Here is a 26,607-nt window from a genome sequence, read left to right as displayed (position 1 = left end):
TTTCTCTTCCCTATTTCTGCCTTCAAGGTGAATTAAATCTGGACCCTCTATGTCCATTTCCAGGACAGCAGCACTGGATAACAGGGTGATGTCTCTGAAGACCACAGAATTCTATTTTTCAGATACGAAGCATCTGCTCTGGCTTCATGTGTAAAAATATCACTATTTATAATGTTAAATACTTCACAAGTTCAAGCCACTGGCTGAACATTATTTAGCATGCTTCCATGGGTACTGGAGAATATTTTCTAAAGCAAATTGTGTGACTTGTTTTATGTAAAGCAGCAAGTTTCATCTTGTTGTAAAGTTGCTAAGCAGTTTTACATATAAAGGGGAATTAATATACACAAGGAAGAAAAGGGATAATGTCCATTGATGTAAAAGCAGAGCATATTAATGGAACCTTCGACACACTCACAACCAGTAGGTTGCTGATTTGGACCACTGCAGTGGTGGAAAGGAGAATAAGAAATTCTAGAGGACAGCTGGGAAAGATACCTTCTTGCCCCTCCAAAGTTTTCTTTCTTGTATCTTCCACAACCATGGGTGGTTGCACTAAAAGGATAGCTAAAGACATGCTAAGGAACTGTTTCTCTCAGCTTTCCTTTGAAAGTGGATATAACCTGCTGAGACTAAGAGGAATTAGAGATGTATTCAATTCTTCTCTCCATCCAGGAGAAAATTGCTCAATAATTGGTTCCTTTTCTTTTGATTATGAATGGATGGCATTCTCTTTGATGGAGTCACTGCCTACAAAATCCCTCAGGTATGCAGCTGACAAAGAAGGTGGCCCTTCTACATGTTCTCCTTGCTTGGTTTCTCCCACTACTGATTCTTTTATGCTGGATTCTTGATTTGAGGGTATCTGGAATTTGGGCTCCAGTGATTCATTGCCATGCAGAGGAAGTAGGGCTTTGTGTCGCATGAGACTATCATCACTATTGCGGGCTTCCAAGGAGTTTCTGTGCTTTGCATTTTTATTGGCTACAGCATTTTTCTGGTGCTCCTCAAAGCTTAATGACAAGGTGACAGTTCCACCCCCAAAACTCACCTTCTGCTTGCACCCATGTTTTTGCTGTGGTTCTGCAGATGTTGGCATCGAAAAGGGTTTTTCATGGTTGCTTTTGCTGCTAATGGATGAGGATGGGGTAGAGCCTGAGGAGCCCCCCAGACTATTGGACCTCTTGCGGGACACATTGCTGCGTCGCAGTGTAGCTCTGGCTGCCACTTTGAAAGCATGAGCAGCCGTGCTACAGCGTACTTCCTCAATGGTGTTGCGGGATGGCTTGAAGAGGATAATGTATACCTTGTTGAAGAAGATGCATGCTAAAAGCCCAAAGCTGGCTGCCAGAATGGCAATCACCTCCACTGCTGAGACAAATTTGCCATAGGTGCTGGCATAGGCTGGTATAAAAGAGATCCAAACAATGAAAAAAATCAACATACTGAAGGTGATAAATTTGGCTTCGTTGAAGTTCTCTGGCAGTTTGCGGGATTTGAAAGCAAAGAAGAAGCAGATAGCGGCCAGCAGACAAGTGTAACCAATTAGGAAGCCCAGTGCCATCAAGGAGCCCTCATTACAAGTGATAAAGATGATTTCATCCTCCATTTCATGATTACGGAAGCTAGAAGGGGGAGCTGTATAAAGCCAGATGACGCAGATGACAATTTGCACAAATGTGCATAAGAAGACCAAGAGGAACTGAAGGTTAAGACCCCACCACTTGCGATGGAGGCTTGTTGGTATCTTAGCCTCAAAAACCAAAAGGACACGATTGGTCTTCACCAGAATGCAGGAGATGCAGAGCACAAAGCTGATACCAAAGGCTGGTTGTCGTAAGCGGCAATTCCAATCTTGAGGCTCACCAATGAAGAAAAGGGAGCTAGAAAAGCAACAGAGCAAGGAAAACAGGAGGAGATAAGAGAGCTCACGGTTTGTGGCCTTGACAATGGGCGTGTTGCGAAATCTGGTAAAGACTCCCAGGACGAATGAGGTTAAGAAGACGCCCAGTACAGCAAATAGAGTGAGAGCAATTCCAAATGGTTCTGTCCAGGACAAAAATTCTATTTGTTTGGGAATGCAGAAGGTATGGTTTTCATTGGACCAGAAGTTTTCAGCACATTTCTCACAAGCACTGGCATCTAGAAAAGACAAAACATCCTTGCTTAAAAGAAGATATCTGAACAGGAATTGCACTTAGTGGCATCTCTGTCAAGAGGCCCAAAGACCATCTACATGCAATACTGCCAAAATACCATGGCTCTATTCTTGCTCAGACTTTTTATTTTCCATGGCTTTTGTAGAAGAGAAACTCCTAGGAGGTGGTACAAAAAAACTATAGTTTGTTTGTACAATCTTTAATCCTTAGTTTGGTTCATTTACAAAGAAAGGAAAGAAAGTATGTTCCATCCTCCTTCAGAAAAAAGAAAAGCAGGACGGAAGTTTCCTAAGGGATTGTGTTTTGGCAGAAGAAGTGGGAGGAAAAGAGTCAGTTGTGGCTTATGTCTCCTTCAGTTTAATTGAGTTCATTAGCTTTCCTCCTTGACTCAGAGATTACCTCATGATTTTTTAATATACAGTACAGCCCCCAGGAATTGTATATGGAATTACGTTCAGAATACAGAGCCAACTCTTAAACCCAAAGACCAGTTAATCATTTTTAGCACATTTCTGTTTTGTTGCTTTTCTCCCAAACCTACCCTGTTCCAATTGCATTCTCTTCTGGGACAAAATCCACTGCTAATCCGTAAATATACTAACTGGATGGAGTGATGGAAGTGGTTAGTAATTCATTAACACATTGTAACTGTGTGTCGTTATCAATGGTGACTTTCAAAAATGAATTCTGAGGCCATTTGCATAAATGTTTCTAATAGAGGAGGGATCTGCTTTTTTTCTCAGAATCAGATCATACCTGTTTCATCACTGATCTCTCCATCTGTGCATTCAACACATTCAAAGCAGCAGGTGGGCTCCCCCTCAATGATACCTTTCCTTGTACCTGGAAGGCAGTCTCTGCTGCAGTTTGAGAATGGTACCTTAAGAAATAAAGATAGGTTTTATTAATATCTAGGTTGATTCTCCTGTTTGGTGGTGAAGCAATACCCTTCCAACCCTTTGTCCATCAAGCATGTGTGAATGGAGACAATCTGGATGAAGATCCACTGTCAAGATCTCCCTAGAGCTAGTTGTCAAAACAAGGCCAATGGTGGTCTTTTCTTCTCTTCTACATACAAGAAAAGGAAACAAGTGAGAAGCAAAACTGCTATTCTTTGCTGAATCTCTCAGTGATTGAGATGCTACAATGCAGACCAGGAGAGGTAGTCAACCTGAGTATACAATATTGTGAGTAGATAAATGGGTACCACTTTGGTGGGGAAAATCTAGCTGCATTCATGTGTACAGAAAGCAGGAAGCTGGTGCTGGATCTGGCTGGATGTGAGGCATTGCGACACAAGATGAGGCAAGGTGACACGGGTGGAGGAGTCTGAAAAAGCCAGCAACCCGAGTGCCACTAATTATCTGGTGAAAAACTAGTTCACTTCCCATGGTGCACCAAGAAGAGGTGCATAACCACTGATCAGAATGAACTAGTATTCTACACTATCAGGACTGCATTGTTTGTCTAGCATGTGTAGATTTCCCTGACATTATATGCCACACACTACATAAAATAAAGTCAACCTGAGACAAAAGGCAGGTGGGCATTATGTCTTGCTCACTTGGGCAAGTTAGTGAATAGCTGCCATAGCACCAAAAAACAGGTGGAGTCACTGCTTTCACTTGCCCACTTCTTTTGGACCATAGATGTGAGAAGGAATTATGCTGGCATTGGATAGCACATCAGAACGGGCTCAGTTTCCTTCCCACTGAGGAGATGAACATTCTTCTCAGAAGTGGAAATCAGAGCCAGGGATCTCCTGGTCACTGCTTAAAAAGTGGAATAGTCTCCCCCCAATATTCTAGCATGTACTGTAAGAAGTAGGGAACAAGGTGGTGCGTATACTGTACCTAGTTCTCCACCATGTGACAAGCATCACCATCTGATAAATGTATGAACCATGCTTTTGACATGACATGTTCTTTCTACAAATGTGAATTTAGCCTAAGGGTGTATGAGCTCACTGTCAATGTTTAACACTGTCAACTAATTATTGCTGGCTGGGAATGAAAAAGGGCAACATAGAAAGGGCATCTAGTTGAGGAAGCTATGAACTCTACGGTAATATGAACTCTATGGTAATCCTATAATCCCAGGTTTGCAAGCAAGATCAGATCTGGAACTGTCCAAACAGCCACAAGATGGAGCCAAAAGGAAGATCTGCTGACTTTTGAATTGGATTTTTTAAGGTCAACCGTTATGAATGAGCAACACTATAAAAAAAGCTTTTCTTTAAGATACAATTGGTAGAAAAAAGAACAAAGAGACGAACAAAGGACACTTAAAGGACAGTAAAATACTTCTCCATTTAAATTTTGTGCTAAATATTAGTTTTGACATCAGCAAGCTGAAAATGGATGTTGTACTAAAGCCCACAGAAAAGCAAAATGATGACAGCTATTCGACCACCCAAGGGGTGGGGGCGGGGTGTGTGTGAGATCAGTGCAATTTGAAGGGCCCAGAGCAATGTGAAGGACCTCAGACTGCAAAAATCAGGCACCTTGAGAAGAGTACAACTGAGGTGATCATGAATGGCACCATGTGAACTGAATAAGCAGTTTTGAATTATAGAAACATTTAAATCAGCCATTTTTGTTTTCATGAGATTATATTTAAGAAGCAAATACCCAAGAAATTCCACAGAAGCAAAAAAAAAAAAAAAAAAAAGATTTTCACAATGCAAAGAAGAATTGAACCTTTTTTTTCAAAATGAGGCCAGGCTTCATTTGCACTGGAATACAGCATCAGAGTTGCTGTGGAGAATAGCTGTTGCACCTGCTGTTATTTTTCCACCATAAAACAGTATTACTTGACAACAGGTATCAAACAAAAACATTTTAATGTTTTATATATACATACATACATACACACACACACACACACATTAAAATGTTTTTGTTTGATACCTGTTGTATCAAATACATATATACACACACAGAGACACATACACAGATCTAGCTTGATCTCAAGGGGAAAGGGGAAAAGGGAAAGGGAAGATACTGTGGATCCCCTTGGACAATCTGAGAAATATCAGTTAAAATGTTGGGTGAGACTTACCTCTTTGGAAAATCCACTCCATAGGATCTTATTTTCATTGATAAATAACCTTTCTCCTTTTTTGGCATAAACATTATAGTGTCCAACTTCCTCAAATACAATGGAGCCATCTTCAGGGGACAGATGCCAATTGATAATTGAATAATTTCCTATTAGGCCTCCTGACTCATCAAAATCCACTTGCTCCCCCATATTATTAGTGAAGTTCAAGTGTCGCAGATGTTTTAGTACCTAAAAAACAGAGAACCAGAGATGCTGAAAGTGATCACTGCTGTGAATGAGGCATCGTTGGAAGAGGGCTGCCTCACTGGCACCCTAAATAAAAACAATAAGCTTCCTGAAATAAGGAGAAAATAGAATTAATGCAGATTTTTGCTTATAAAATACTCCTGTCTGGTTCCTATAATTTTAATCATTTTTTGGAAATTTGCATGACAACACCACTGCTTATTTATTAATTACTAGCCCAAGCCAATACAGAATAGATTCAAATGAGGATGTCCCAAAGGTGCTTTTTTCAAGAGGCAACTGGACTTTCTTTGAAGACGTTTCACTTCTCATCCAAGAAGCTTCTTCTTCAACAGAGCAACATAATGATACATAGGAGAGCACAATAAAATATGGGAAATTTACTATATTGCTGGTTTTGATAGAGACAGCAAAGGTAATACTGAGGGACTATTATTCTTCTCCAGAGCCACAGATGATATAGTATTTTATCTAACTAACTAACCAACCAATGTTTTCTTAAAAGGAACAGAGATTATCTTTTCAAAGTTCTTCCATATAAACCAATGTTAAAGAAATGGGGAAATAAGCTTTGATCCTTTTATAACTCAGTATCCAAAATACACTGTTTAATCTCTGTGTTTGTTTCTCATGTGCTTTTTGGAAGAAGAAATTGGCTACAAGGTTACAGTAAAGTGCCTTCTCTTCAACAAAGAAGTAAACCTATTAGCAAAAATTAAGGTGGTTGAAGTTCCCTAAGTTACTTTTAGACAGTACTTCAGTTGGCATTTTCTCACATGAGCCTCAACAGAGCAAAGACCACATTTCAAAAGCAAAAGGGCATACGATATGCATCGGGATATATAGAACCGCTGTAATATATTTAGTTTTTATTACTTCTAAAGATTTTTCTTCCCTAAATATACAAAACTGTGAGCCATAGAACAGAAAGCTCAGCATTTTGGCTTTCAATAATTTAATGGTTGCATGTATAAAATTATTGCCCCTGCAACTGACAATTCAGTTTATTGCATTAATAGCTTTAGAAGCTTCAGCATTGGTATTTGTTTCTTTGATGTTGATCATTGGAAGATGACTCAAAGACATTTAGAATCTTTAACCCGCTCAATGCAGGTATTTTTTATCCTCTAATTATGATTTCAATTAGTGTACTTCTTGGTAAATAGAATACTTAAATTTGGGATAATATCTATTTTTTTATTGCTGCAATAAACTCCTAGGTTTGCAGACAATGCCTCAAGGCTTAAACCATCCTGTGTCAAAAGATAAAACAACTGCATAGTCAGCATGTAACAGGATGGATATAGGTTTCTTTGCCAACAATAGAGAGGGTAAAGCTTGTTTTTTAAAAAAGCTTGAGTAATGGAATTAATTCAGAAAAAAGCAGAACAAGAATGTAATCTTGTTTAACTTTTGAGTTGATCAGACAAGCCTATGGTGGTGGAACACTAACCTGCATGAAGGTATTTTCATGTAACATAATAATTAAAGTAAAAAAGTGATTTATGGTCCAGAATGCTAATTTTGCTCATAGCCTTTCCTTAGGTAAAATACTATCATTAAGTCAATAAAAGAGTCATATAGAGTATCCCGAGACTGGTCAGAAGGAATGAACAAATTTGCCTAATTTATATCATTGTCATATGGCTACCCTCAATAGCTTAGAATAACACCTATTTTGAATATGTCACATTGGATGCTGATTGATTTCTTGTCCAATTCAAGGATTTGTTCACCACATTTAAAGCTCTTTATAGTGTAAAACTGGAGTATATCATCCAACACCAAGTCAGAATTGAGGTACTTATGGTCCCAACCTTGCTGGCATTTATAAGCAAGCTATATAGACCTATTCCATCATTCACTCATATTATTACTTTTATTGGCATTTACAATGTTTAGATTTTGGTTTATTTATTATAATGTCATTGTAGAGTTGTTATTGTTTATGTTGTTGTACCATACTCAGATTCTGCTAGGATTTAGATAAGATATAAATAATCTATATAAATAAAAATGTAAATGTCCGTTTGTACATAACCGCACATCTCCGAAAGTTCTTCACCGATTGCTTTCAAATTTTGACACAATGTTGCATTCGACTACGGGCGTGTTTTTATATACTTATATTATATACATGTCACACCTGTGACAGGTAAAAACATGAAAAACATTGGAAAACATTGAAAGACATTGACAAACATTGAAAACCTTGAAAAACAGCGCCATCTGCTGGACGTAAAACCAACATGGCAGCCTCCCAGCCCTGATTATGCTCAACAGATTTCTGCTCCTTATATTTATACTCTCCATATTGCTTCCAAGAAACTGCGCATTTGGAAGGCAGAGACGTCCGAGGGCCATATCCTGCCACCAGGCTCGGCAGGTAGGCAGCTGGCTCCCCGCCGGAAAGCCCTCACAGCCGGCGCTTCTATGGCTGGCTGGGGCCTGCCTGAGCCTGGCTCTGCCCTCCCTCTCCCCCAGCTGGCCCGTGAACTAGCCTCGCCCGCCGCTGCTACCCATCCCCCTCGCCAGCCGCCCTCGGGGCTCCCTCCAAAGAACACCTGGCAACGAGGCTGACTGGGTCCGCCGAACGGGAACCCTCCATCCCTCGCCTGGCCCAAATCGCATCTGGCCCAGTGCTACCACGGGTCCCGAGGTCAGAAAGACCAGCCGCTAACCGGCACTATGCAAATCTGGTTGGTGAGCGGGAGATGGAGGCAACTTGAGCCTCGGGGTCGCCTTTGACCAGCGCTGCCTTTGATTCCCAGGTGGGCACTCTGGCAGTTCACGGAGCCTACATGAAAATTTCGGCCTCTGGCAGAAAAGGGGCTCCGAGGAGGCTTCAGGGGGGTGGAAACGGCCAGGAGGGAGAATGGCCGGCCCTCCTTCGTTTCGCCTGGAAGAGCGGGGAATTTAATCATTCCCCTGCCCTTGGCAGGCGGGGGAGGAGAACTGCACAGCAGGGGTCCAGTGGGGTGTGCATGGCTCCTGGCTTTGCTGCTTTCTTCCTTCGGGCGGGAAGCCCCAAACCAGCCTCGAACACGTGCTGCACCCCCTCCCTCCCTCCCCTTCCCTACTATGCGTCTCCCCGTCGCGCCCCCAGAGAACATCTGTGTAGGGAGGACGGAGGGGTCCCCCGAGTTTCTGTTGTGGTGCAGAGAGCTGCGAAGGCCTGGCCTGAAAAGGTAAGGGCAATGGCGGGGGATGCAGAAGAGGCTGGGCCAGAGACAGGGATAAACAGAGAGAGAGGGAGAGAGAGACATAGAGAAATACAGAGAAACGGGGGGGGAGACATATACAGAGATACAGAGAGAGGGGTAGAGAGAGAGAGACATACAGATACAGAGAGAGGGGGAGAGAGAGACACATAGAGAGATACAGAGAGGGGGAGAGAGAGACATAGAGATAGAGAGAGATGGGGAGAGAGAGAGAGACATAGAGAGATACAAAGAGAGAGGGGGAGACAGAGAGGGAGGATTTTGTGGTTCCCATTGTTTTTTAGCAACCGGTTCTCTGCCCTAATCACCAGCTGGGTAGGCGTGGCTCGGGGGCTGTCATGTGACTGATGAAAGTGAGTGACGTCGAGTTGGCCACGCCCACCAAATGTTAGTGGAGAGTTTGGAACTTCAGCCTTGCTCTTTTAGCCCAGCGGAAACACCAGACTGGGCCACAGCAATGCGTGGCCGGGTACAGCTAGTGTTAAATAAATGAACGGGTTAATAAGTAAATGGCTAATTGATCTGAAATTAACTTAATAGCTTACTTCCTTTCTTAAAAATTTGGACAGTTATTAATCAACATCACTCCACGGAATAGGAAAGGAGAGAGCCCACCAATCAGAAATCAGATCACCTACCCCTACAGCTTTGCCATTCTTCACTCATTTAGGTATCTTGGAAATAAGAAATAAGTGATCAACAGGTAGTTCAAATGAACCCAAGTGAGCAACTGTTTCATTAAATACAACCCAAAGTGCTCTGCCTAGACCTCAGGTATGAGATTTGCCTCCTTGCCCCAGAGGCACTCTTAGAAGATCAGTAAACCACAAGACACCAAAATTTAGAAGAGCTTTAATCTTTTACAGCTTGTACTAACTTCCTCCAATTAGTCATTTGTACCTCCCTTTCTTTTCTTTTCAACAAAGACTTCAATTGTTTTTTCAAAGCCAATCCCCATGATCAAACTCCTTTATTATTTCTAAACTTCCTTCATTTAATTTGGTATTAGCTCCAACTCAAGCTTGGAAACCAAAACATGTCTCAGAGTTAAATTTGGATTTGGAATTTTGACCATTCATTTTAGAGATTAAAAAACTGGAGACAAACCCTCTCAAACTCATTAGACATTTTTAAAAAGTCTCCTATCCAAGGAAGTTTTACTGGGCAGTTATTTTGTGACCTGCAAATCAAAGCATTTACTGGGTAATTTTGCTGAAAGACGAACAGAGATTGGTCAATAGCAAGATAAAAATCACTCTTCAGTTCTGTTTAACACTCTTAATTTAGAATAAAGCATTCAAATATGGTAGCCATTTGGATCAAGCTCCAAAGCTCATAATTAACTCTACCTTGTTTCAAATAAAATAATGTGAAGAGAGTACATATTATTTTATCGGGGATAAAAGATTTCCTGGTTAAACCCAATCCAGCACTAAATCATAAACAAGGATTATTTCAGCGTTTAGCTGCTTTGGTAGCAAATTCAGGCGATTCCATCATTGTAGTGACATTTATTCAGAAAAAAACTGCCCAAGTGAAATTTGTATATACCCGTATTTTTTGGACTATAAGATGCACCGGTGTATACAAGATGCACCAAGATTTTGAAGAGGTAAGAAAGAGAAAAAAGATTTTGCCCTCCCTGGCCCTCAGGAGCATTCTGCAGGCCTCCCAAATCCTCTGGGTGCCCCATTTTTCACAAAAACAGGCCCGTTTTTTGTAAAAATGGGTGAAAAATGGGCCTGTTATTGCGAAAAACAGACTGTGGAGAGGGTTTGGGAGACTTTCAGAGTGTTCCTGGGGACTGGGGGAGGGCAAAAATGCCCCCATTTTTGCAAACATCAGGGCGAAAAAAGGGGCCTGTTTTTTGCAAAAATGGAACAAGCGGGGCATGGCTTCAGGAGGCCAAAAATGGCTGTATTTGATGTATAAGACGCACCAACATTTCCACCCTCTTTTATGGGGAGAAAAGGTGCATCTTATACTCCGAAAAATACGGGTAAGTGCACTTTAACTTGGATGGCTCATTCCTGCTATTAATTGTTACTTCTCTCTCCCCCACAAAAAGAAATGGAATTTCCTATTCTTGAAAGTGTGGTATTGATAATCAGAGATGATAGGGAAAACCTACTAGAGATATTCATTTTGTGGCTAGAGGTAAAATGGAAGATGAAATTAAATAAGTATATGATAACCTTGATTCATTCTCAAAATCTCAGATTAGCTTCTTGCAAAATGGAAATGGGAGGTGGTGAAGGATCACCATTGTTTTTCCAATGATTTAACAGCTTTTGTTTGGCCAAAAGTATTTATATCAGCCTTTGTTTAATAAAATTCTCAAAATGGCTCCCGGTAGTAATAAAAACATTTTACAAGGCTGCATAAGACAACAGAGCAGTTGGACCAGAGAAAAAAATGCTAAGAAATATCATTGGATTAAAGCTAGGTAGGAGAGGCTGCTTTAGTGAAAGGCCCTCTCTGTGATGGGCAGGGTGATACCCATAGACACCAATATGTACAAGGAAATTCCCAAATCTTCTGATTTGTTTCTTATTTCCCCCCCCCCAAAAAAAAACCTTCGCTTGCTCTCAAATAAGAAAGCCCATTTAGCATCATCTCTGTTTCCAATAATATTTTGGGGTGATACATAGCATCTTGGGAGAATTGGGAGAAGCAGTGTAACCGATTACAGTTCTGGTTGAATAGATTATTTGAGACTGACCATGCCTATCATGCTGATTTCCAAAATTTTCCAAGAAACCCCCCCCCCCAAGATTGTTAATAAATGTAATGCTGATCAAGGATCCTTGGAAGGACAATTCACTGTCCACATCTCAGAAAAAGCCCATTCTCTGCCTCACTTCAACTAGCAGGAGAATATTTGAGATGAATCAAGAGGACCTAAAGCAAGAAGCCTTTTCTTTAGCTACCTGGCTGAAATCCCAAGCTATTTAGGACTTCAAAAATAAGTGCTAGACATTTGAATTATACTGAGAAACACTATCTGTGCATGGCATCATTTGGGACTGATGTTGTTAGTTCCATTTGGTTGATCTCAACCAGAAACAGTCCAGCTATACTTCAGATTAATTGAAGATGCCCGGTGATAGCTATATGTGTAACACTCACAGCAGAGTAATCTGGATATAACAAACTCATTACAGGATTGTAAGAAAAAGAACACTGCAGTTTATGGTGCTCTACCAGGAAATTTGCTTTAAAACCTGAATTTCATTAAATTGATTTCACTTGGGAGTTTAACGCCAGAGAAAAAAATTAAGATACTTAACATTATGATAAAAATTATATATGATCCAAAACCTGTGACTCTTAAAATTAGAATTCCCTTATCAAACAATAATTGCCGCATTCCCTTGCACTACTGTATAGTTCTTATTCCTGTTTAACTTGCAGTACAATAGCAGGAATGGAAATGAAGAGCAGAAGGAAGCAAAAAGGGAGAGTGTAGTTCTGCTATTTATAGCCTATGGAATAACAAAAGATGCAGAATCTGCCAATGCCATCAACCCTGGCTTAGCTAATGGCTGATCTTGAACATGTCTTCCACATTTTATCTTCTACCTACTATGTATTAAAATATTGAACTGATTTACCTGCCGTGTTATTTCAAATATTTCCATGTGACCTGAATAATAGCCAAGAAAGCAATATGATCCAAGCTGTCTCAGTTTTACATACTAGAAGTTTAAATCAGTATCTTTCTGGGCAAGCCAGTTGAGCCTGTTTTCCATAAGACCCAAGTCTGAATGAAGGGAATATTGGGACTTCTACAAGGTCCCTCCCTCATTCTCTGTTTGTACAAATACATGTCAAGATCATATAACTTGCAATAGAAAAATAATTCAATTTCAGTCATTTTGGGCTTAAATGTTTGGTATAAAAAAACAAATAAGAAAACAAGAATCGGATAAGGAAAAATGAGTTTGCCTTAGTTCTTGCAAACTATCAACACTGTCCCACTCTTTTGGATGAAATTATTATCTAGGAACATGTTGATCTCTATATAGGGCTATATTATTATGATTGGTTGCATTATTAATAGTTATGGTTCATCACATAATCAGCCAAATGTTTGAACTGGATTTGGCATTTTTATCTGTCTATCAATAATTTATTTATTTATTTTATTTGTTTCAATTTCTATACCGCCCTTCTCCAAATAGGACTCAGGGCGGTGAACAGCCAAAGTAAAAAAAACAGGACATACAAAATTTAAAAACAGTTTAAAATAATTAAATATTTTGGCCGTAAATTAAAACAACCCAATTTAAAATCAATTTAAAATTTAACTCAAACCAGCCCAGCTAGTTGAAATAAATAGGTTTTCAGGGCCCGACGAAAAATCCGGAGGTCTGTTATTGTACGTATCTCTGGGGGGAGGTTGTTCCAGAGGGTGGGCGCCGCCACAGAGAAGGCTCTCCCCCTGGGGGTCGCCAGCCGACATTGTCTGGTGGACGGCACCCTGAGGAGGCCCACTCTGTGCGAGCGTACTGGCTGGTGGGAGGCTATTGGTGGCAGAAGGCAGTCTCGTAGGTACCCCGGCCCTAAGCCATGGAGCGCTTTAAAGGTGGTCACCAACACCTTGAAGCGCACCCCGAAGACCACCGGGAGCCAGTGCAGCTCGCGCAGGAGAGGTGTTACATGGGAGCGCCTCGTCGCCCCCATAATCCCCCGCGCGGCCGCGTTCTGGACCAGCTGGAGCCTCCGGGTGCTCCTCAAGGGGAGCCCGATGTAGGGAGCATTGCAGTAGTCCAGGCGGGAAGTGACGAGTGCCTGAGTGACTGTGCGTAAGGAGTCCCAATCCAGAATGGGACGCAACTGGCGAATCAGGCGAACCTGATAAAAAGCCCCCCTGGCCACGGCCGTCAAATGATCTTCTAAAGACAGCCGTGCGTCCAGGAGGATGCCCAAGTTACGAGCCCTCTCCGTGGGGGCGAGTGATTCGCCCCCAATAGCCAGCGATTGCGTCAGCTGGCTATATCGGGATGCCGGAAGCCACAGCCACTCAGTCTTGGAGGGGTTGAGTCGGAGCCTGTTTCTCCCTATCCAGGCCCGCACGGCCTCCTGGCACTGGGACATCACTTCAAGGGCATCGTTGGGGTGGCCTGGGGTGGAGATGTACAGCTGGGTGTCATCAGCGTACTGATGGAACTCCACCCCGAAGCCACGGATGATCTCACCCAGCGGCTTTACATTAATGTTGAACAGAAGGGGCCAGAGGACCGACCCTTGTGGCACCCCACAAGCAAGGTGCCTCGGGGTCGACCGCTGTCCCCCTGTCAACACAGATTGCGACCTGTCAGAGAGGTAGGAGGAGAACCACCGCAGAACGGTGCCCCCCACCCCCACCCCCACCAACCGGTGCAACATGATACCATGGTTGATGATATCAAAAGCCGCTGAGAGGTCTAACAGGACCAGGATAGAGGAGCAACCTCTATCCCGAGCTCTCCAGAGATCATCCACCAACGCGACCAATGCCGTTTCCGTGCTGTGCCCAGGCCAGAAGCCGGACTGGAGCGGGTCTAGATAGACAGCTTCATCCAGGTACCGGGGAAGCTGTTGCGCTACCACACTCTCAACAACCTTCGCAACAAAGCGAAGGTTGGAGACTGGACAATAGTTAGCCAAAACAGCCGGATCCAGAGAGGGCTTCTTGAGGAGGGGCCTCACAACCGCTTCTTTCAAAGCGGCCGGCAGGACCCCCTCACTCAAAGAAGCGTTAACAATCTTCTGGAGCCAGCCTCGTGTCACCTCCCGGGAAGCCAGTACCAACCAGGAGGGACATGGGTCCAATAAACATGTGGTCGCGTTCAGCCGTCCCAGGACCCTGTCCATGTCCTCGGGAGCCACAGGATCGAACTCCCCCCAGATAACACTCTCAAGACCTGCCTCAGTCATCCCGTCAGGACATACCCAGTCAGAGGCCAGCCCTTCCCGAATCTGAGTGATTTTGTCATACAGATACTGCACAAAGTCCTCAGCTCGGCCCTGCAAGGGGTCATCCCGCGCTTCCAGTTGGAGGAGGGAGCGGGTCACCCTAAACAGGGCGGCCGGGCGATTATCTGATGACGCGATAGGAGCGGCAAAATAGCTAGATTTCGCCACTTTTATCGCCACTAGGTAGGTCTTAATATGAGACCTCACCAGTGTTCGGTCAGATTCAGAGCGGCTGGTCCTCCAACTACTCTCCAGGCATCTTTTCCGGCGCTTCATCTCCCTGAGCTCCTCGGAGAACCAAGGAGCTACGTGAGTTTGGTGCCGGGTCAGAGGCCGCAAAGGCACGACACGGTCCAAGGCCCCGGCAGCCGCACTATCCCAGGTGGCCACCAGGTCTTCAGCCGAGTCATGAGCCAGAGTCTCAGGAAATGGCCCAAGCTCCATCTGGAACCTATCAGGGTCCATCAGGCGCCTGGGGCGGAACCACCTGGTCGGTCCCGCCTCCCTGCGGCGGGGTGCAGCGGTTAGAAAGTCCAGTCGAAGGAGCGAGTGGTCAGACCATGACAAGGGTTCGATGGCTATATCCCCTATATCAAGGCCACTCAACCACTGACCAGAGACAAAAACTAAGTCCAGAGTGTGTCCCCCTGTGTGAGTGGGGTCATGAATTAACTGAGTAAGGTCCATGGCCGTCATGGAAGCCATGAACTCTTGAGCCACCTCAGACGTTTCATTGATAGATGGCAGGTTAAAATCCCCCATGATAACAAGTCTGGGGGTGTCCACTGCCACCTCAGCTATAACGTTAAGCAGCTCGGGCAGGGCCGTTGCCACGTGGCAGGGAGCCAGGTACGTGACCAACAAGCCCATCTGTACTCCACGACCCCACTTCACAAAGAGGGACTCACATCCGGCTATCTGTGGAACAGTGGTCTCCCTTGGATCCAGACCTTCCTTTATAATAACCGCCACCCCCCCTGCCCCTGCCCTGAGCCCTCGGCTGATGAAATACACGGAAGCCTGGTGGGCATATATCCACGAGGGGAACTCCCCCCTCCTGGCCCAATCAGGTCTCTGTAATGCCCGCCAGGTCCGCCTCCCCCTCCTGAATAAGATTGTGAATGAGTGGGGCTTTATTAACAACAGACCTGGCATTGCATAACATCAGCCGAAGGCTCTGGCCCTGAGAATCTGGACAGCCTGGGGAACGAGAAAAGCATTGGGGACCGGAGTGCGCAATCGCTCTAAGATAGCGAGTGCACATTCCCCGAACATGATGTGGTCCCCAGCTTCTGCCATATCTGCCCCTCCCACTCACTATACTGATGGAACAGCCCTCTTTAAATCGAACTCCAACCCCCTCCCCGACCTCCGGTTCTACGTCCCTAGTGTCGCAGCCCTTCGCTAAGGCTGGTCTTGAACCCGGTGGATTTCCCCCAGAACCCACCCTAATCCCCCCCGAACCCCTTAAAATTTTTGTTAAAAACCCACTTAAAAACCCACTTAAAAAACCCCTCAAACTCTTCTTTGCCGCATGCCATCTCTCGGGGCTCCAACGCCCGTCATCAAGATAGGCCCTCGATAACAAAGAGGGCCAAACCTGCGAGAGGGGGGAGTCTCACAAGGCACAAAGTTCATTCACCGAGTACATCTGGACATCAAGGGGAGGTAATAACCCATGGCCAATAGCCAGGGGACAATTTGATGTTATCACAGTCAGAAGGAGTGAAATGTCAGACTTCGATAGAATTCCAATGGAACACGTGGGACCTCATTGCCCTCTCACGGCAATGCGGGAGTAAAATGCTGTTTCGATCTGGCAGAGGGTGACCCAGCCCCCCTCTCACGGCGGCTGGTCAACCACGATCGTCCAAAAAGCCAGAATTGAGACAGCAGCTGTAGAACCACTCCACCAGGACTTGAGCCCCCAGATGTAAACCTCCATTCAATAGAAGGAAGAATGGGATCAGGTCAGCCCACATAGTCCAAAGCAGGCTCAAGACGGCGGAGATCATAACAGTCATAACAGTCATAATTCCGGGGAGGTCAAGAATGACACCTAGACCAGGAGATGATTGTCCAGCAAGCATGCGCAGCATGGTATCACCACATTCAGGGGAATGGGAGGTGAAAAAGGAGAGCAGAGGCAACAACACCACAGGGGGGAAACCCCTCAGTCATGGTCCAGCTCTCCCCAGCCCCTCCCAGATCTTCCTAATGACTATGCTGCTCGCCTCGCCCAGCCTCCATAAGTCCCCATGGAGGTCTCTGGGACGACCAAGGGGCCAAACAACGCCCCACGATCACCCAGGAGGTCCAACACAGCAAGCGAGCAGCTGCTGACTTCTCCGACACTCCCATACACCAAACTGCGGCAGCTCCTTCCTTGTCCCGGCAGCCGCCATATCCACGCCGCCAGCATCACCGCTGCCGCTGCCGCCAGCCTCCCCGTCCTCACCTCGCCCCCCCTCCGCCCCTAGTACATGTCCAGGGCGGATTGGGCTGGCGAGGATCCCAACGAGGGTGCCGCACTGCCGCCACGGCACTGACGCCGTCATCCTGGCTCTGCTGCCTTCGCCATGGAGAGTCAGCCGCCGCCCCTCCTCCTTCGGGCCGCTCTCGCCGTCCTACGATCTCCGTAAGCCTCCGCTAACCTCCACGAGCCTCGAGGACATCCTGAGAAGCTGGAGACCCCTCAAAAGAGAGCCCCGACACTCCTCCAGTTGGGCCAGGGCTGCAGCGATCAAAATTCAGCCCTCCAAAGGCCCCCTGAAGCCATAATCACCCCCCGAAACACCGGAGTCACAGGGAAGTCGCCATCTTGCGCATGCGCAGAAGAGATAACTTTATTGTCATTGTACGTGTATACACAGTATACCCATTCAACGAAATTCACTTAACACCCAAAGACCAGGTCCAACAGACATAACAATCCCCAAACACACTCCCACCCACCACAATTCCCCATCCCTTACTAAGGACCTGGGATAGGCAAATGTTGTTTTAGATTTCATATTACAGTATTGGCATCTTTTAATGCTTATGTTAGCTGTTACTTTTGAACAAGCTTCAATGCAGGCAACTTTATTATTTTTGTTCTAGATGCTCAGTTATTCTTTGTTTCAATTATTCTTTAGCTAGAGGGCTTTTTTTTTTCCTGAGGAGAAGTCAGAGAAGACGGTGCTTCCTGGTTTGTGAATGAAAATGAATCAATGTGTAAGATGTCTTTCTCTACTACGAATTCCTGCTGGTTTGCCTCTTCAGTCTGAGCTACTGCTGGTAAGGCTTCAGTTTCTTTGCCCTGGGTAAATCTTTGCAATTCTGCTTCTGTGAATATTTATTTTATATTATAAATTGATGTTGATCTTCTAGTTTATTATAAATGCCAAAATGAATGTTGGACATACCTGAACGTTCATTCTATGTGCGCTGCAGGAGAGTCCAAGCATGGATTTCAATTCGTCTGATTGGCCAGAGACTGAGTTGCAAAATCTTTGGCCACGCCTCCTCCTCTCAGCCGAGCTTCAGTTTTTTCAACGAATAGATAGATCTGGAGAAGATGTAGCCCCAACTGATAAAATTGATCACACCTGGACCCCGGGCTGTACCAGAACCAAGGTGAGATTGGACTCTCCTGCAGCGCACATAGAATGAACATTCAGGTAAGTTCAACATTCATTCTCCTGTGCACTTCTTAGAGAGTCCAAGCATGGGATATACCCAAGCTAAATTGTCGTAGGGCGGGAGACAGATTTGTCCAGGGTCTCTTCGGCCGGCAGAACCCGCTGTAACACTCGTCTTTCAAACGCCGCCTCCACCGAGGCAAACTTGTCCAATTTGTAATTCCTCACAAACGGTGAGGGAGAAGTCCAGGTGGCCACTCTGCAAATCTCTAGAATCGAGGCTTGCGTAGCCCATGCCGTTGTGGTGGCTGCACTTCTGGTTGAATGTGCTGTGATACGTGTGGTGTGGACCTAGCCTGATGTTCGTAGGCCAACGCAATGCACACCTTTAGCCAACATTCGATGGTAGATGGAGACATCTTCTTGCCCATAGACCTGGACTGAAATGAAATGAACAGAGATTCTGTTCGTCGGAAAGTAGCTGTAGGCTTAGTGTACTTACATAGAGCTCTGTGGACATTTAAGGTATGCCAGTGCTTTTCACGCGAATGCCTGGGTTTGGTACAGAAGTCTAGTAGAATAACTTCTTGCGCTCTGTGAAACCAGGTGTTAATCTTTGGTACAAATGTTGGGTCTAAACGGAGAACAACTCTATCTGGGTGAAAAATGCACAAGTTTTGTTGCACAGAGAGGGTTGGCAGCTCCGAAATTCTGTGTGCAGATGTGATCGCTATAAGAAAGGCAATCTTGAAAGTAAACAGTCTGATGCTGGCTGATCCTAAGGGCTCAAACGGAGGACATGTGAGTACCTGCAAGACAACTGACAGATCCCAAGTTGGGTATCTATGGACAGTTGGAGATAACAGGTTGGCTACCCCTTTCAAAAAACTACGCACCCTTGGGTGCTGGGAAAGGAGCTGCTCCCTTGCCAGGTAGGATGGTGGCCAAAGCTGCCACTTGCCGGCAGAGGGTGTTTGTAGATAGTTCCTTATCAAGACCCACTTCCAAAAAGTCCAAGACCTATGGAACTAATTTCTCCTTAGTACACCAGCAAGAAAATGAAGCCCATGTGGCCTCATATATCCTGTTCGTTGATGCCCTTCAGGACGCAAGGATGGCCAAAATTAATTTGCCTGAGAAATGTCCCTTCCTGAGGATCTCCCTTTCAAGTGCCAAATGGCCAACCGGAGCCAATGAGGGTCCAGGTGTTGCAGGGCCCCCTGGCTGAGGGAGATCCTGTGGGGCGGTATTTTCTATGGGCATGAGATGGAAAGTATCACGTCTGCAAACCACGAGCGCCATCGCTAGTGAGATGCCACCATCAGCATCTCCTCCTTCTCCAAGATCTTCTTGCTGACCCTCGGTATTAGAGAGGTTGGAGGGAAGGCGTACAACAGTTCGGCAGGCCACTGGCAATGGAGGGCTTTGATCCCCTCAGCTGCTGGTGTTCGGAACCTGGAATAAAATCATGGAAGTTGAGTGTTCTGTGGGCTGTCAAATGAATCAGGGACTGGAAGGCGGAATCTTTCTATTATTTGGTGAAATAGATCTGGGTGGAGACGCCATTAGGACTGGTTGATGGTTGTTCAGCTCAACTAGTCCGCTTGAGTGTTGGACGTCCCGGAAATGTTTTCCGCTTGTAAGGACCGCAGATGTTTCTCTGCCCAGAGATATAAGTCTTTTGCCTCACACATCAAGACCCTGGAGCGAGTGCCTCCCTGTCTGTTGATATGCGCTTTGGCTGTTACATTGTCTGTCAGTAGAATCACGTGCTGATCTGCCAATTTGGTTTGAAAGTGGCGTAGCGCCAGATGAGCCACTCTCAGCTCCAGCCAATTAATGTCATTGAGCAGGTCTTGCTGAGACCACCAACCTTGCGTCACTCTGGAGTACAGGTGGGCACCCCAGCTGAAGAGATTGGCATCCAATGTCAGCACCAGTCGGGAAGGTTCTCGGAAGAGACAGCTGTTCTCCATGGCGACTGACGTTCACCAGTCCAGGGAACAGAGGATCTGCTTGGGAACCCTGATCTTGGCCATTGAATTGCTGAGCTCTGGTCTTCCACTGGGTAAAAGGAGCAATTGTAAGACCCTTGTATGCAACCGAGCCCAAGGGACTATGGCCAGGCAGGATATCATTTTCCCTAATACAGTAGTTGGGAGAGAAGTAGTAAAGGAACTAGCTCTAAGGATTTGATCTGCTCCACCATCCCTCTTATGCTGGCTCGGCGTTCCTGAGACAGGAATACCTGTGATGTCTGAGTGTTGATCACCTCCCCTAGGTGAGTTAGACTGGTGGATGGTGTCAATTGGCTTTTCCCCCAGTTCACAGAAAATCCGTGATCCTGGAGAGTGTGGACCATGATCTGAAGGTCCTCTTCCGCCTGCCTTAAGGACAATGACTGAATTAGTACATCATCCAGGTAACATTGTAGGTATATGGGCCTCGCCCACAGATGTGCTGCTACGACATCTAGCAGTTTGGTGATAGTTTGTGGGGCCGAGGAAAGGCCGAAGGGAAGCGCTCTGTATTGCCAATTGTGACCTACATATGAGAATCTGAGGAACCTTCTGTGGGACAGTCTGAGGGGGACATGAAGATATGCCTCTTTGAGATCTATCGATGTTAAAAGATCTCCCTGTCTGATGCAACCCAGGATCGTATGCAGGGATTGCATTTTGAACCTCTTATACTGGATATGTACATTGAGTTCCTTCAAATCCAAAATGGCCCTCTGACCCCCCGAACTCTTTGGGACCAGAAAGAGGATGGAATAAAATCCAAGACCCCTCTGATCCCCTGGCACTGGTTTTATGGCCACGATGTCCGGCAGGTGCTGAATCTCGGCCTCCATCAGAGCCCTCTTGGTGGCATCCCTGGGAACTGGGCATAGAATAAACAGTCATGGGGGGTTGGAACAAAATTCTAGAGTGAGCCCAAGCTTCATTGTTTGCAATGCCCAAGCATCTGTAGTGGTATCCTGCCACTGGCTGGCAAACATCTGTAACTGGTCGCCAATGGGGATATGTGACTGAGAGTCATTTCGTGTGGTGGTAAGGCTGGCTACTGGCACCCCGATAGGGCCGTCTCGATTGCGATTGACGAGCTCTGTCGCGGAATGCTGACCTGTTCTGTGCCCTATCCATACTGTGGGGATACTGTCTGTGATACTGTGGGGTGGAGAATCCCACCTCCAAGGCATGAAAGGGCTGCCTGTGATAAAAGGGAGCAGATCTCCTGTCCGTTTGCTTGCAAGAATGAAGAAAGGCCTTTCATTTGTCTTTTCCTCCACCAGGATTGGATCTAAGACTTCCCCAAACAATTGACATCCCCTGAATGGAGCAGATGCTAATCTCCATTTGGATTTCATGTTGGCTTGCCACTGGCGTAGCCAAAACTAATGTCTGGAAGTAACATTGGACGCCAGAGCGCTTGAGGCGAACTTGGCCGCATTGAGAGTTGCATCAGCTGAATACTCAGCTGCAACAATTAATTTACTGATATCCTGCTGCAGACGGGTATCCTCTGGAGAGGTCCTGGTCTGCATCTGTCTCGGGCATAAGAGCAATGTTCTAGAGAAGAAGGAAGCAGCTGTGGCTGATCTAATTGCCCAAGTGGCTGCTTGGTGAGTTTTACGGGCAGACAGCTCTGCTTTCCTATCCTCAGCTCTCAACCCCTCTGCAGTGTCTGAGGGAAGAATTGCTGCTGAAGCCAAGGTGGCCAGTGGTGCATCCACAGTTGGAATCTGTAGGAGCTCCTCTAGTTCCTGCTCTGCTGTGTACATTTTCTTGTCAATGCCACTAGGGGCAGGGATAGACCCACTGCCTTTGAATGACATCCACAAAGAACTTGGGAGAAGGAATCACTTCCTGTGCTGTGACCTGCTCTGTAAAGAGACTGGCACGGGGATCCCAAAATTCCAAGGGGATTTCATCAATACTCCCCATCCTACCCATGTTGGCTGTTGATTTGGCCTTAAATAATAAGGTCTTAAAAAGGTTAGGGTGGAAAAGCCCAGAATACGAGGATTTGTCTAGGGAAACCCCTTCATCCTCAGAAAATTCAAAATCACCCAATTCTTCCTCCCCCACCAGCAAGGCCTTGCTTTGCATTGATGGGGGTGGGGAATGAGGCTCCCTGAAATAACCTTTATCTGGATGCAAGTTCTGATGCAGGCCCCCAGACTGCGAAGGTCCTGGATTTAATGGCCCAATTAATCCCCTTTGGATGAAAGCTGCATTGATACCTTGCGCAATAGTTTGTGCTATGGCGTTACATAATTCTACAGACAAGTTCTGGTCTGGATTCTCCTAAGGGTAGAGCCCCGCCACTGTAGGAGTAAAGATGGCAGATGGAACGGAAGGTCTGTTGCCAGATACAGTTAGCAATCCTGAAGCAGACAGGCCGGAGGCATGATCACTCTCTTCCTGATAGGGAATAGCATGAAATTCCTGTCCCTCTGGAAGCACATTAGGAGACCAATTTAGCTGGTCCTCCAGTAGTGTTTGTGATGGTATTTCCAGTGCTAAAGGCATGCAAGGCACACTAGCACTACCAGAAATCCCCGGGCTCCTTGCAACCTCTGCCTGCTTTTGCAAAATGCTTTTCCAGGGCCTTCTACCTTCTTTTGGCATCTTTGTCAGATGCTAAAGAAGTTGATTTGGAATGCTTGGACTTGGATCTGGTAGAAGGTCCTTTTGCTCCTGATCTTGCCTTCTTTGGCTCAGAACACTCAGCTATCTGCTATCTGGGGGAAGATCCAGCAGAAATACTGCTGTTTGAATCTATGCAGTCTGCCATTATTGCTGTAACAGCTGGTAGTGAGAGTCTTGATAAGTCACACAGATTGCAATCAATTCGCTAGAAGGGAATGTTTAATCACTGAGCAAAAATGCTGGATACTCACTGTGCAGTCCAGGCCTCTAGAAAAGTGCCAAACTGTTTGTTTGTGCAATACAGGATGCAAAAGCAGCAGCAGTGGAAAAGGGAGCAAAACCGACAACACAATTACTAATGCCACCTCACTATCAGCTCCTGAAACAGGCAACACGGTTTACTTGTGCATAATGGCTGTCTTCCTGGATTCTGACTGAAGCCTCGGTCGTTGAATGGCCGCTCTCTGCTACAAAGCTGTCTTACGAGCCTCTTGGCCCTTGCTGCAGCTCGCAGTGGCTTGGTGATCTTGGCTGCTGCCCCAAAATGGTGGCTATCAGTGCTCCAATCTCTGCGCAGCACAGCGAACAGCTCTTCCAGCGCGCTGTGTCCAACCCAGCCTCTGACCGACTCCTCGGTCTTCCCAAGACTAATTCCGACCTCTGGTGGTCGCTGCTACATTGCTGGATAAATAAGCTGACCACGCAGCAATGGCGGTGGTGGCAGCAATTGCGTCAGTGCTCCCAGTGTGGAAGGCAACCCAAGCACGCTCTCAGCGCTCTAGTGGCTTTAAAATGACTGCCGATTTTTTTTAATGCCCAATTTCCAAACTATGCTTTATTAATTAGTATGGTCAACTGAAGACAAGTCTCTCTAGGCCGACTGAGTTGAAAAAACTGAGGCTCAGCCAGGAGGAGGAGGCATGGCCAAAGATTTTGCAACTCAGTCTCTGGCCAATCAGACGAATTGAAATCCATGCATGGACTCTTCAAGCAGCACACATGAGAATATTGTTTGCCTTCCTTTCATGTAGAGGACTAGAAAGGGAAGATCTCCTTTCTAATAAATTTCCTTCTACTTCCTTGTGTTAAAAAAAGATTATGGAGGCAAGAAAATGATGGCAGTTATGCCATGGACTTGAGATAGGCATTTTGTTCCCCAGCCAAGATGAGGGCTGAAGGATGACTGCACTCTTTCATGCCAAAAAGGGTGAAACAAATGCTGCCTGGTGTAGATCCTAAGGATGAGATGTAATCTGAGATTTTATTTGTCCATTCTCTTTGAAGTTTCTTATATGTCAGTAATACTGATTAAGTATAATTGTTAAAGGTTCGAGCAATGTTCAGAAATAGGAGTTCCTTGTAACAAATTGTGCTGGGAAAATTTTTTTAGTATGATCAAATTATTTTTCTCACTGCCAAGAGATTAATGGCTACAGGTGGGTCTCACCAAGGATGTTTGTTTCTTAATTTGTTTTGGAGTTGTCTTGGAAAGGATAGAAAAATTATACTTTCTCAAAATGCTCAGTCTTGTTTTCTTGTATTATCATGGGTAAGGAGAACCAGGCTTTTAACAAAAATGTAACAATGTTTTTCCAAGAAGTAAGAAGAAAAGAAAAGATGAATCTGGTCCTAGGGATGGATGAGCCCTAATCCCACCAGAAATCATATTCTAATATGTAAATTGCAGATCTCCCAATACAAAGAAACAGCTTGAAAAAACATGGACATCTTTAAAAATTCTGCAGTGTGATCTCTCCCTCCCTCCCTCCCTCCCTCCCTCCCTCCCTCCCTCCCTCCCTCCCTCCCTCTCTCTCTCGTGTGTGTGTGTGTGTGTGTGTGTGTGTGTGTAATTTAATTAGCACATTCTGAAACAAAAGCCCAACCTACAATGTCAGTTTTATTTACATGAATGTCTCCAGCCTCTATAGACAATAAAAAAAACAAAAACAACTTAAGTGGTTGAAGTCCAGTGACCTCTATCTACCCAGAAACTGCCCAGAAACTGATAGGGAACATCTTGGAGTGTAGATAATGAGTTTGCCTTTGGGTAAAATAACATTTTGTATCTTTCCATGCTGAAATTTTGTGAGTGTCTATTTCATGTTGTCAAAATTCCAAATGGTCCAAATTGCCAATCCCTCTCTTTGAACACCAAATGGGAAAGGAGAAGCCATGAAATTGTTCCCTCATTACCTAATGCAACAGAAGTTAACATCTTTTGTCTTTCCATTAGTGGCCCCAGAGTCCCTATTCTTTAGTATGATAAATGATTATGACCCTTTCCCAGCAGGACTGTATGTATGTTCTGGTACCAGAAGTGGAAATAGATGAATCAATTGGGAAGTCACAAGATTAGATGCCCCCTTCTGCCTAAACATCACTGCAATCAGCTAGCCTCCATGACTTGTTTTAAAAACAAGCCCATGTTTTAAAAACAAGCCCATATGTCATATCAGTAATCTAATATACTCTTTTAATTGGCCCTGGTAACCTCTGTTCAGACTTCCCTGATATGCACTGGGCTTCTCTTAAATGCTCTGAAATAGATTCCTGGGTACTTATGTTTCTATCTTTAGTTACAAACATAGAGGACAGGCTCTTAACACAAAACAGTTGGGCTAATCATTGACAATCTGTAACTATAAAAAGGTGCAAAAGTCACAGCAATAAGGACAGAGAAGATATTTAAAAATACATTATAAACAAAGGGGATTATTGTTATTAAGTAGGAAGTTGCTCCAAAGAGTGGTGGCTGTGCTTTGTCAGGTGTCCTGATACAATCCTGGTTCAAGAGATCCCCAGGTTTTTTTCTCAACAAGAGTTTCCTCAAGTGCAGCTTTTTTGATTCTTTTCCATAGTAATGGGACAGAACATGATACGGTTGGGGAGGGAGTTATATGTCTTTTGTGAATGATGGACAGGAGTCATTCCTTTAAGAAAAGCACCCTTAGCTGATTTACCTTGCTCCAAATTTCATAGCAACTTCTAAAAAATAATTTTTTTTGCAGTCTTGCAAAACATCCCCCCTTAATCTGCACACATCTCTTCTACTTCTATTTATTTGTCATGTTAAAAAGCAAACCGACTTATTAATCTCTTTTTGGAATGATGAAAATTTGGATTATAGGAAAGATGCTGGGGATACAATTTTGGCCTTGCCCCACATTTCTAGCCTTTCCTTGTTGACTGGGATAATCTGAAAAGTAGCTGTAATTCAAGAATATAGTGTCTACATTCAGCTCAATGTTAATCACAAATAGCTGAAATACTTCTTCAGATTTTCTCCATCAAAACAGGACCGCTGAGGCTGAAGATGAGAGTAGTAAACCAGGATGTGTGGATACACACTCCTTCCATAGATGTATATTTTAAGCTGCTGTAGTTTATATGACTGGAGTCCTATGCACACTTACTTAAAACTGGTCACCATTTATCTCAGTGGCAATCACAGAATCATAGGGCTGGAAAAGAACTTAAATATCTTCTAGTGCAACCCTCTGCCCAAGGCAGGAGTTCTTATACCATCCCAGACAAATGATTGTCCAATGTTTCTTGAAAACCTCCATTGATGGAGCATCCACAACTCCAGGAAGCAAGCTGTTCCGTTGCTTAATAGTTTTCACTGTCAAGAAATTCCTCCTTATTTCCAGATTGGATCTTCCTCTGATGAGCTTCCACT

The 26,607-nt window shown here is 44.9% G+C and overlaps 1 protein-coding gene across 1 annotated transcript in view; it reads right to left on the bottom strand.

Annotated features, from left to right (window-relative positions):
• Positions 1 to 712: 712 nt before the first annotated feature.
• Positions 713 to 26,607, bottom strand: part of CASR (calcium sensing receptor) — a 43,202-nt gene continuing 17,307 nt past the window's right edge. Inside the window, exons 4-6 of the mRNA XM_070935332.1 lie at positions 5,220 to 5,450; positions 2,916 to 3,039; positions 713 to 2,142 (exon numbers count right to left, since the gene is read on the bottom strand). Of these exons, the coding sequence (XP_070791433.1) occupies positions 713 to 2,142; positions 2,916 to 3,039; positions 5,220 to 5,450 (1,785 nt within the window). The remainder of the gene's footprint in view (positions 2,143 to 2,915; positions 3,040 to 5,219; positions 5,451 to 26,607) is intronic.

Source organism: Pituophis catenifer, unplaced genomic scaffold, assembly GCF_029215685.1.
Source record: "Pituophis catenifer annectens isolate HBS135680 unplaced genomic scaffold, rPitCat1.0.hap2 SCAF_2, whole genome shotgun sequence".
NCBI lineage: Eukaryota > Metazoa > Chordata > Lepidosauria > Squamata > Colubridae > Pituophis > Pituophis catenifer.
Note: the sequence above shows the minus strand (reverse complement) of the source record. Positions and strands in the feature narration are given on the sequence as shown.